A 12,892-nucleotide genomic window follows, 5' to 3' on the forward strand; every position below is an offset into this window, starting at 1 on the left:
TTTTCTTGTTTTTGATGTTGTAATCTGTTCCATGTGTCTGTGGTCAGAAAACTGTGACAAATGTAATAAATCAACTTGCATGGAAGGGAAGTTCTGACCTGCCATTATGACCTGGCAGCAGCATTATGAAGGACAAAGAGCAGTGAATCTGGCAAGGTCTGAATTTGTACATATTGATCTGCACTAAAGAAATAGTGCTTTGGTTACAGACATCTAGTACTATGTATTCTCTGTTAACTTTTCCAAGGAAAGTTTGGCACTAACAATGTTCCTCGTGCCATTCAAGTGAATTTTGCTGTTTTGTTCTTCTGTGCATAACTCTTCCATATTTTATAGGGTTTTTTCTACCTAGATTCACTGAAGATTGGTTATTTGAGCTAAACTTGGGAGAAGGCAAGTTCACAGAGACAAAAATGTTTACTTAGCTGGCTAAATTAATTTTATATTTATTAGTCTTTACAGAGCAAAGCCATCATAGTGCTTTGGTGTTCAGCAGTTTCTCCCAACTGCTTTTTGTAGTAGTGACAGGTCAGGACTATCAACCTGAGATTTTCATGCCAAAACCTGAGACCTAGATATAACTGTTGTGGCCTGAGTGCTGCGCCCATAACTCTTGTTGGGACCTATGGAAATGACGCGCAGTGTCCACCAGACCACCTGCAGAGTTCAACCACATCGACAGGACGCCAAGAAGAAGGAATCTGTGAAGATGTCTTCAACTAATAACGACTCTTACAAGCCTTCACTCTAAACGAGGGCTTTAATCTTCCTTTGCAGTATATACACAGTGTATTGGACATCCGTCTCTAATACACACTATTTACATCAGCCAACACACTATTTACATCAGCCAACAATAACACAACCTCTGAGGCAGCCACATTAACACTGCCTCTCAGTAACAGACACGGCCCACTCTCTGAGGCAGCAACTGTCTCTCACTATCTCAGTGAGAGTTGAGAACTGACAGTTGACAGTTGCATCAACATTCCGATGATGCCCTGTTTGAATGCTGATATGTTAGCTGCCACTGGAGCTGTAAATTATCTGCACAACAGCTCCCCCTAGTGGCCACACCAATGTCATTTCCTGACTAACCTCTTGTGATGCCATAGGTAGCTCCTATTACAAAAGGCAGCTTCTGGTAATGCCATTAAGCATGATACACTGAACACCAACCATTCTTGCCCACATTACGCTATTCGAATTTAAAAAATCTAACAAATGAGAAATATGCACACACACACACACACACACACACACACACACACACACACACATTTTTACTTTGAGAGAGTTATCTTCCCCTGAGATTCTTCTCTCTCACCCTGAGGACCATAGAAGAGAGGCCAAACATTAAGACTCAGGATTGGGTCCAGAGATTTGGAAACCCAGGAATTTGTGGTATAAAAAGTGTTTTAGAGGTGGGACAACACAAGTATTTATTGGCTACTGTTCTTCTTTTGTAGCTGGGATGGAACCATCCAAAGAAGGGGACAAAAAGGAGGGAAGCAAAGAATGAAGCAAGCAAACAGGAATTAGAATAAAAAGAATCTAGATGATGATTTTTTTTTTTTAATTTTTCCAAAAAAATTTATTACACCATGTATAATACATATTATACAATCATGTTTCATATTATAATTCCCCCCCCCCCCAATAAGAAAACAGCATAGAGAAATTTACAACCCAATCAAATTAACAATCGGTTTCGGAGATATGGAAAATATTATTGATTATATTGTTAACTTCTTCATACCCCATTTTACCTTTCATGTTCTTAATTACTATTTCCCATTTGTCTTCCCATGGTTCTTTGTTGCTTTCCCCAATGTATTTTAGTCTTCTTTCCCTAAGGAAGTTGAATAATATATATTCTTTTATATATTTAAATAAGTAAGTCTTGTTCCAATTTAATTTGTTTTTCCATCCATAAGCAATCACTGCATGAGCAGCTTTTAGAAATTGTTTTGTTACATATTTTTGATTATTATTCAATCCTAATTCCCCTAAATTGAGAGTCAAGCAGTTTTCTTTACTTAATTGTATTTCTATCCCTATAATTGTATTTATCTGTTGCTTAACCTCAGTCCAAAATTTTTGTACCGATGGATATTCCCACCACATATGTATATATATCCCTTTAACTCCACATCCATGCCAACATTTGGATTGAAATTTGTCATTCGTAAATGCTAATTGGTGTGGTGTCCTATACCATTTTCCGATAATTTTCATTTGTTGTTCTTTTACATTTGTGTTTTTAATTTTAACAATTTCTTGTAGCCAAATTTTAATTTTATCTATATCAACCAATAAATCTTTTCCCAGTTCATTGTCAATCCCTCTATCATTCTAAATTGGGTTATTAACATATTCTTATAAATTTTTCCTATTAGTCCTTTACCCCCCTTCTATTTTTTTAATTATTCTAATAATTCATTTGGTCATCAATATTTAATTGTGTTTCATCTAGTAATTTTATTATCCCTTTTATTTGAATCCAATATTGCTTACCTATTAAAATAGTTAATTTTTCTTCCTGAATTCGTGCCCCTGTTAAATCATACAAAACTCCAATTACTTTAAATCCCTTATTCTTTAATTTTTTAATTATCTTTCCAAGATATTCATTGTTACTTTTATTTAAATATTCAATTGGTAGCCACTTCCTATTTTTTATACCCAGGTTTTTACTCCACTTCTCCCATATTTTATAATTCACCCTCATTGGACCAATTCTTTTCTCTTTTTCTTTTCTTCCCCATGTTTTCCCCTGAAAGACAGAGGCAAACTCCATTTGATTGCTCTGTCTTTCTAATTTAACCCACTTTGTATTATGATTATATTCTACCTCTATCATTCTTAGCAATTGAACCGCCTCAAAATATAATTCGAGTGATGGAACTCCCTATCCTCCATTACTTTGATGCTTATATAATAATGCCTTAGATAATCTGGCTTTTTTATTCCCTGATATCCATTTTAATATTGACCTATCCCATTTCTTTAAAACTTTACTAGGAATTGTTTCTGGGAGTTTGAAATAAGTATAAAAACTTTGGTAATACCATCATTTTGAACATAATAATAATTTGTTTTATTTATATACCGCTATTCCAAAGATCATAGTGGTGAACAACAAGTAAGCTAATTAGCAAGTAAGCTAATTTGCCCCTAACAGTCTGGGTACTCATTTTAGCGACCTCGGAAGGATGCAAGCCTGAGTCGAGCTTCTAATTTTTGTTATCATTTTCCAATTTTTACTTATCCATTTAGAAATTTGATTATTAATTTTTTGCATAATTGATTATAATTACCTTGTACAATATTATCTAACTTAGTTGATAAATTTACACCTAAATATCTAGATAATGATGATGATGGATAAGCTCATCAATATTATGACTAAGTAGCTGGTTCCTGTGGTTTGCAGTAAGATTCAAGCAGTGGTACAGTTAAGTAATTTTGGACCTAATTATCTCCAACAGTGTGTGCAGCTAGACTTTTCAGATGGTAATGCACTTCACTTTCTTGCTACATTTTGGAACTTATCTGCCCATTATTATGAGTAGAACCCTGAATGTGTGCCTGAAAGCACTATCTTGATGGTGCTTACTATTTGTAAGCTTTTGAAATTCTAATCACAGAAATTCTCTTTCAATACTTAGATTAGTAGTTCACAGCTGAAGGTTTAGTACAGGAATAAGCAAAGTGCATTCCATAGGACAAATGTTTCTTCCAAGCCCTTTTATGCAGTGCTCCTCAGAATTGTCCCCCCCCCTAAAAAAGCCATCAGACTTGCCATTGAAATTCTGAGGCATAATACTATAAGTATTATATCCATTGATAGAATTATGATGTTGACTACAGTAGGTGTCATAGTTGATGTCAGTTTATGTGTAATGTAAATTTAACATTTATTTATTTATTTAGTTATTATTAATAATTATAAGCAGGGGGATTTTTTGTTAATAGTGAATGGGGGAGGACTTTATTGTTAATAATCAAATTAATCTTTCACAAATAATCAAATATGATGGAGATTGATTTTATTTGTTAATAATAAAAATATGTAGAGGTTTTTTTTTTTTACCTAATAGCAAGTCTGCTAAACTCTCCCATCCCCTTAGCTTTTTATTTTTATTCCTTTGGAATATTTATTTTCATGCTTTCTATTGTTTTCAATCTAAATAATCCCTGGCCCTAAATTGGAGGAACCATATTATTTTCCAGACTAAAACGTGAGGAACTATAATTGTTAGAGACAAGAACATTGTTCTCAAGCTTTTAAAATAGTTTTGCAAACAAATGAGATTTCACAGAAATTAAACTCTAAGAGCATCTTTGTGCAGTGTTTAATTGGTCCATTCAGAAGATGGTTGCACTGATTACAGCGCTGGAATAGTACAATGGAGCCTATAAAGAGATTTATGTTTGGCAGCAAAGTGCTTGGCTGTGCCACTTTAAGCAGCAAAGCTCAGGGACAATCTCCCATCTGCCTTTTTATTACATTCCAAAAAATAAAAACAAAAAAACCCAAAACTCTAATGTAGCACATATTATTGTAATGAGGTAGATTTACATTTGTTGCCTCTGCATTTACACATCTTACCAGTACAGCCAGTCCTCCTCTGCTGAATGCATATTTCACAGACTTTTATTATAATATGATCCCAGAGACTTTCTCAACAGAGAAAGATTATCTATGTGCTACAATGTGTTAACACTGAGCCGGGTCATGAGCATTAATGTGGAAACATGGAACAAGTTCTGAATGAGTGTTGCTTTCTGCTTGTCCCTCCCAGTGAGAGACAGGGTTAGTGCCAGAAATTGAATTATTTGTTAGAGTGCCAGAGAGAATGATTGGCGTCACTGGAGTAGTGACGATGAAACCTTATGTATCACTTACTCATTGTAACAGAAGTGGGCTCTCTGGACTAATATTTCAATTCCAAGTGTTGTGACCATGCAGTTGAATCACCTACAGGCTTCTGGGTGAAAGAGTGACTCCACAGCAAAAGCTGGTGGTTGATGTCATAGTAGATCCTACTTAATAGTCTGAATTTTGTTGTTGTGCAGTAATGTTTTCACAAACAGCAGTTTCTGTACCAGTGGAGGTCCACAACTAAAGGGCTCTGTAGGTAATCCACACAGTCATTATAACTGTCTGATTGTCATCTGTACAGATTCAAGTTTCATCACAATTTGTCATGCTGAAACTGTTTCAGCAGCTCCTTTTGTGCATTAAAAAAATATGAGAATGTGTTCAATTCTGTATGTGATACAAGATCTTTTTATTTGGACAGAAATCCTTTGCCAGATCAGAAGTTCATTTAACTCTATAACCTCAATCCAATTGTTATTTATGCATTTATTTCTTTGCTTATTTGTTTAATATTCCATCTTTTTCAAAATATGATATCTGACTAGAGCTAATTAGGTTTATTTTATTTGTTTACTTCCTATATTTTTCCAGCCCTGGAGCTCAAGGTGGCTTACAAAATTAAAATAGGTGCATGTAACAGTTCATATCATTAAAGAATACAAACGTTAAAATACAATTAAACCAATAATAGAATTAAAAGCAATGTAGAAGCATACCAACAAAAGAAAATATATAGACAATACATCACATTATTGAAAACTCTTTCCCCATAACCAGTTAGTTTCCAATGATTTCCAAACAAAAAAGTATTTACCTACTGCCATAAGGACACCATGGAGGGCACCACTCTAGCCTCTTTCCAGAGCTTGGAAGCAGCCACTGAGAAAGCTATCTCTCATGTTCCTACCAGAATAGGGTTGTGGGACAGGGAGAAGGTGTGAAGATCTCATGACACAGGCAAACTCACACGAGGGTATGAAAAAAAATACAATCTTTCAGAAAACCTGGATCTTAACAGTCATACAGTTTTCTCAGTCATAACCAGCACTTTGAATTATGCCCAGAAACAGACCAGTAAGCAGTGGATCTGTTGTTACATGGGAGTTGTACGCTCCCTGTAACTTGCTGTGATCAATAACCAGACTGAGGTTATTTGGACCAGCTGAAGTTTCTGCATACTTTTCAAATAGAGGCTTGCATAGAGATTATTATTCTAATCGAAATGGAGGCAAGTAAGGCATTTGTCACCATAGCCAGCACCAACATTTCTTGGAACAGGCACAGCTGGCACACAAGGCTTAACTATACAAATGCACTCCTGGCCATCACAACATTTGTATTTGATTGTATTGTATTTGATTTTGCTGTTAACCGCCTCAATCCTCAAAACGGAGAGGCGAGATACAAATAAATATTTTATTATTATTATTTATTAACAACCTGAGATTCCAAGCTCAGGCCTGAATCAAAGAGTACACCAAAGAGACTGTAACTATGTCCAGCATTGACTGAATCTCTATTCCCTGATCTGCCTTTTGACTGACTGTGACAACCTCAGTCGTTTCAATTTGTTTCAATTTCTTTGTCCTTATCTAAGTCCATTACTTGAAGACAGGTACCATTTTAGAACTGAAATAGCTTCCTCGGATTAAAGTGGAACGGAGTAATAGATTTGTATGTCATCTACATGCTGACAGCATCAAACCTCAAAAATCCACACAATCTCTCTCAGCAGAAATAAATAGCATGAGTGACAGAACTGAGCCCTGAGGGACCCCACAGACTAGCATGAGTCCCCAGCACCACCTGCAGGGCTCATCCCTCCAGGAGTAAATGGAGCCACTGTAAAACAGGTTCTCTAAGTCACATTACAGCAAGGCAATCCAGATGGATTCCATGGTTGACATCTCCTGACAGTTACAGAAGAACCCACAGGGTCCCAATTCCCCTGGCCAGGTTGCAGCGTAGATCATCCACCAAGGTGATCAAAAGCCATTAGTAGGACAAGAGGAGTATCAAAAGCTTGACTATACCCATTGGTCCAAATTCCATTGGTTTTTAAGACACATACACACAATTATTGTTTCCTTTTGCATGGACTGAGTAATGTTAACTGGAACATTTTATCATAGTACATGGTGTCCCTCATCTGTTTCATGTCTGCTTCTTGACAAGCAGACATGATTCCCAAATACTCTGTAGTCTATTAAGTATTTCATATATAACATCACACAGCACAATCTTTCTAATCTCCAGCAAACTAATTGTTGAATTATTGGCAGCTTTATCAACTACGAAACGTACCTTCAGCTTCTGTCAGTTCTGCTTCAGTGGAGAGAGGGTCACTGTGTAAACATTTCAGTGTTTGCAGAGATTTGAACTGATTTCTTATCCCCAAATGCTCATGTCTATGAGACTGTGCTAGTGCAGTTTCTGCCAAGCCCCCAGGGATACGAGCAGCATGATCAAGAGAGGGTTACTTGCCGAGCTGCCAGGGTAGGGATTGCTACGTGATCTTTTTTTTTTCTTGCCTCTAATTATCTTTAAAAATGAAATACCAGCTCATAGAAATTTATGGTAGTGGTGGTGAATAATCACACTGATCATTTCCTGCAGGAAAAGTTTAGAGTCTCTAGAGTACATTTGCTCTCCCTTCCCTAACTATTGTGGTAGCCAGGTGTTATGTGTACAAACAAATTCATCCCATCGACACCTGTATTGATTGATTATTCTCCTTTAATTTTAGTGGATTAATTTAAGAGCTCTTCATTTTAAATGTGAGCAAGAATGCAAGATGTTCTTCTGCTTTAATTCCAGAAATAATACAATAAAATGAAACATCAACAATCCACAGTTGAAATAGCTGCAAATAAATAGTAAAAGCAGTCTATAGCAGGGCAGTACCAGCTGTCAGAGCTGCCTAAATACTCCAAATGCTCCATATACTGTCTGATCTTGGAAACTAAGCAGAGTCAGCTCTGGTTTGTATTTGGATGTGAGACCACCAATGAATACCAGGTGCTGTAGGCTATATTTTAAAGGAAGGGAGAGGCAAAGCTATTTCTGAGTATTCCTTGCCTAAGAAAACCCTGTGAAGTTCATGGGGTCACTATAGGTCCTTTGAAGGCACATATATACTAGCTGTCAAATACTCGTGAGTATCTGATCAAAATAGATGTATCTTCACTGCCACCCTAAATCGCCTTGCACCTCCACGCTAATCTTTAATTAAAATCCAAGTACTTATCATGTTAGCTAATTCTTTGGTTTGCTTTGTATTTGGATACCATTTCTTCAAGGTTAGTGTTCTGGAACCTCTTCCATTTTAGAGGGTTTCTTTGCTTGTCTTACAATGACCTTTGAAAGGAAACTGAAAATCTTTTAAGGAGTAGCTTTGAATATGAAGAGTACCCCTCCCCCAGAATAAATGTCTTCTGGCTAATGACTCTAATATCCTTAATGAATATAGTGTCTCCCTTAGAAGAAATCCCTGAGGGCCATATCTATTTAAAACTTTACATATTAGTGGAGAATTTAACGTTTCACCTTTATTAATGCTATCTAAGAGTGCTGACCTCTTCCAAATAAAATTTCCCAGAGCACAGAGATGCCACCTCTTGGAAAGTTAAGAAATTACATATACATGTAAGCTGTATGGAAAAGTATCCATCCGCCAAGATACATTTGTAGAAACTTTTTGAAAACAGAAGGGATAATTTAAAAAACATGTTTAAATATTCATATCAGATTCAATCTTCTGTTAATTACATAATGGAAAAAGAATTCTGTATCTATAATAAAAAAATTATTGGAAATTGCATGCATGTATGAATTTGATATGGCATTTAAATTGCAGGTGAGAGTAATGTGGATTTAATCATTTTAAAGGGTGGTATTGTTTTATAGCAAAAATCAAAGGAATGAAGCAATGTTAGCTAACGTTTCTGGTCCCTATTCATTCACCTCACTAGGTTGCCATTGGCCAATCTCTGTCTTGCAATCTTAACCTTTCACAGGATTATAAGAGATAAAGTTCTGTTAAGAAACATGTACATTTCCCTTCTGGTTCAACATGTAATAAACAAACAGGAAATAGCTAGGGGCAAATTTCTGACTTTAGGGGACATTTCAAAATGTACATTCCATATGAAACGTTATTAAGAGAATTAGAACAGGAATGTATAAAGGAAACAATGATCAAATTGAGTCAAATTTTCCAACATAATATTGATTTGGAGGAATGGAAAAAATATTCGTATAAAACAAATTTACCTTAGTTCAAAACCTAAAGGAAAATTATTATAAAAAATATATGGCACCTAACTCCACTAAAATTATCAAGAAATGTATGTAAACGTAAATAAAATATGTTGGAAACGTAAAAAACAGAAGGATCATATTACCACATGTGGTGGTCTTGTAATCAAGCAAAACAGTTCTGGAAAGAGATACATAAAGCAATAATTGACATATTAGGCATGAATTTTCAGAAAAGTCCAGAGTTGTATCTACTGAATATGACAGGTAGGTTGGTTAAAAGAGATAGAAAAAAAATGCTCAAAAATAATACTATACATGGTAAGAACAGCGAGGTTGCTTTATGCACAAAAATGAAAATCACCCCAAACTCCATCGTTAGAAGAATGGCTGAATGGCTAAAAAACTATAAGGTATGAGCAATGCGCATAGACTATCAAGGAAATTAAAAGAGAATCATAGAGTTGGAAAAGACCGCAAGGGCCATCCAGTCCAACCCCCTGCCATGCAGGAAATCCAAATCAAAGCATCCCCAACAGATGGCCATCCAGCCTCTGTTTGAAGACCTCAAAGGAGGGAGACTCCACTACACTCTGAGGGAGTGTGTTCTACTGTCGAACAGCCCTTACTGTCAGGAAGTTCCTCCTAATGTTGAGGTGGAATCTCTTTTCCTGCAGCTTGCATCCATTGCTCCGGGTCCTAGTCTCTGGAGCAGCAGAAAACAAGCTTCCTCCCTCCTCAATATGACATCCCTTCAAATATTTAAACAGGGCTATTATATCACCTCTTAACCTTCTTTTCTCCAGGCTAAACATCCCCAGCTCCCTAAGGGGTTCCTCATATGGCATGGTTTCCAGACCCTTCACCATTTTAGTTGCCCTCCTTTGGACACGCTCCAGTTTCTCAATGTCCTTTTTGAATTGTGGCGCCCAGAACTGGACACAATATTCCAGGTGGGGCCTGACCAGAGCAGAATATAGTGGCACTATTACTTCCCTTGATCTAGACACTATACAGTCAGCCCTTCTTATACACGGACTTTTTATACACGGATTCAAGCATACACGGTTTGAAAATGTTCCAAAAAAGTATAAATTTACCTTGATGTTCCATTTTTTATTAGGGACACCATTTTGCTATGTCATTATATTTAATGGGACTTGAGCATACACGGATTTTGTTATACACGGGGGATCTTGGAACCAAACCCCAGCATATAACAAGGGTCCACTGTACTTCTATTGATGAAGAGGACAATGATCCTAAGGAAGTAGAAGATTGGGATTTAATAATTAAATATTGGGAAAAACAAACAGAGAAAGACTAGATAGTGAATCAAGTAGTAATGCGAAAAAAATAATTTCAGTAATAAGAGTAAACATATGAATATATGATGACACATGATAAAATAAAATAATAGTAAGATTAATTTAAAATTAAAAAAGAATCTAAAGAAATAAGAAAAGAGCGTAAGCTTAGTAAGAAAATCCAAAGTTCAATAAAGTATGGACGAAAAGAAATATAAGAATCACACATGTATCCAAAGTAAAAGATGAAATATATTTTGCTTTTTGGTTAGACATCACTATAATATCTTCAGATTAAATTGTAAACATAGGTTGGAATACTGAGTATTAGCCATATAGATTATGCGCATATATATATATATATATATATATATATATATATATATATACAGTATTTGATTTATATTGATAAACACCAATAGCGTATGAGTACTATAAATGATTGTAGGTTTTTGTATTTGTTTTTGTATTTTTTTTAATTGAAAGATAAGCTTTAATAAAATTAAAAAACAAAACAAAAACAAAATGTACATTCCAGTGATTTCTGTACAACTTTCTTTCATTACACTTGTTGCTACTACTACTGCTACTGCTGCTACTGCAACTGTTGTTGTTCTGTCCCTTCAAATCATTTCTTATGAGTACCTTAAAGCAAACCTATCACTAGGTTTCCTTGGCAGGCTTTGTTCAGAGTGGGTTTGTCATTGCACAGGAAGCCATTCCTTACACAACAAAGGCCCTGTTGCATGCATGAGACTTGCAACCATAGTATGGCAGTTGAACTTTTTTTTTAAGGTGAGAGCAAGTCACAAGTATCATTTTATATCATTTTACCTCAACATCAGGAAGAACTTCCTGACAGTAAGCGCTGCTTGACAGTGGAACACACTCCCTCTGAGAGTGGCAGAACCTCTTTCTTTGGAGGATTTTAAACAGAGGCTGGATGGCCATCTGTTGGGGTGCTTTGATTATGAGTTCCTGCATGGCAAGAGTTGGACTTGATGGCCCTTGCGGTCTCTTCCAACTCTGATTCTATGATTTACAGGAATATTCCAAAAAGAGCACAGAGTACCAGGTAACAGGGAGTTAGACAGAAGATTTACCTAACAACCCCAAACCTTGGAAATAATATGCTCAGATCTTTTGTATGGTCCTTGTATCTGAAATGTTATTTGTAGCCTGATTAGTAGAAGTGATACTGCTATCAATCTTTATACTGCATGTCGCCATTTCCCTTTAGATGTTTAGTGAAATGTTATTTTTTTTATTCTTTATTTTCTAAAAGAAATAGCATTACAGGATGCTAGTTTTTGGGACCATGTATCATGCAAACATTGTAATGCACTGTCAATATTCTGTTACTTCCCAAGTTGCTCATTAAAAAAAAATATTTACTAGTTTCTAGTCAATTCATTCAGAGATTTAGTGTACAGTTCATTCTTACTAAATAATTAGAAAAAAACAGATTGTAAAAGTATCCCCCTGCTTGTTTATTACTATTTATTTTGAACTGTATAGAGCCTTTGTTTGGAGTATTTTTATGTTCTTGATGAAGTTCAAAGTCAAGTGTCATTGTTGAGATGCCAAGCAGGATCTGGAATAGTAAGTGGGTAAGCTACCGTGTGAATATATGTAGCAGAATCACCATCATTTTCTGTACAGACTCAGACCTGTTGAAGAATGTCATGAATAAATTTGCAGTTTACTTTTGAAACATGGAGATAGGGCATCGCTTCCTTGCATAACAATTTTGTGTCCCTTGCTGTAGATTTAGCATGTATCTGTTTAACAATAAAATGTTATTACTTCTTCTAGAATTCCTGGGAGGCTAAATGACAGGCGAACGCCTCTGGGAGAATTGAATTGGATCTTTACAGCCATCACTGATACAATTGCATGGAATGTCCTACCCAGAGGTAAGACTATGGCAGATGAGGCACAGAATTACTGGCAATATATATAGTTTGATCATAACAAAAGAAGACAGGAATATGAAACTATGAGCTGAACAGGACAAATAAGGAGCAGTAGACAAAAATGAGGAATAGAAGCAAAAATAGAAGAGGTGGAAACACTTTCATGCCTCCATAGTAGGTAATTTTAGATTAGTGTGGTTTGGTTTCCAATTTTCTTATTCATTGTGCACTATGATTCTGTTTTCTGAAAGCTGTATTCATTTTAAGGTTTTACAATGTTACATAGGACATTAACAGAATGGTATTATTTAGGATATTGTGTGCCAGCTTGACAGAATTGTATGATCGAATTAAATGATTTTGTAGTCACCTATAGCTACATTTATGTTTAAAACCTGAATAGATACTAGCAGATCTAACTGTTGCTACACTGACTCTTGCCAGAGAACATACAGATGCCTGGTTTTTCATTGTTTTAACACTTTCTTTTTATGAAAGCCATCCATTTTTCTGTCTTTTTTGCA

General features: G+C 35.8%; 1 protein-coding gene across 3 annotated transcripts in view; it reads left to right on the forward strand.

The window, feature by feature from the left end:
- Positions 1-12,892, forward strand: part of RPTOR (regulatory associated protein of MTOR complex 1) — a 539,367-nt gene that overhangs the window by 281,261 nt on the left and 245,214 nt on the right. For all 3 annotated transcript variants that reach the window (XM_089539327.1, XM_089539336.1, XM_089539347.1), the window contains exon 8: positions 12,268-12,368. In XM_089539327.1, the coding sequence (XP_089395453.1) occupies positions 12,268-12,368 (101 nt within the window). The remainder of the gene's footprint in view (positions 1-12,267; positions 12,369-12,892) is intronic.

This window comes from Sceloporus occidentalis, unplaced genomic scaffold (genome assembly GCF_023333645.1).
Source record: "Sceloporus occidentalis isolate IW3139 unplaced genomic scaffold, rSceOcc1.0.p SCAF_1, whole genome shotgun sequence".
NCBI classification, from domain to species: Eukaryota; Metazoa; Chordata; class Lepidosauria; order Squamata; family Phrynosomatidae; genus Sceloporus; species Sceloporus occidentalis.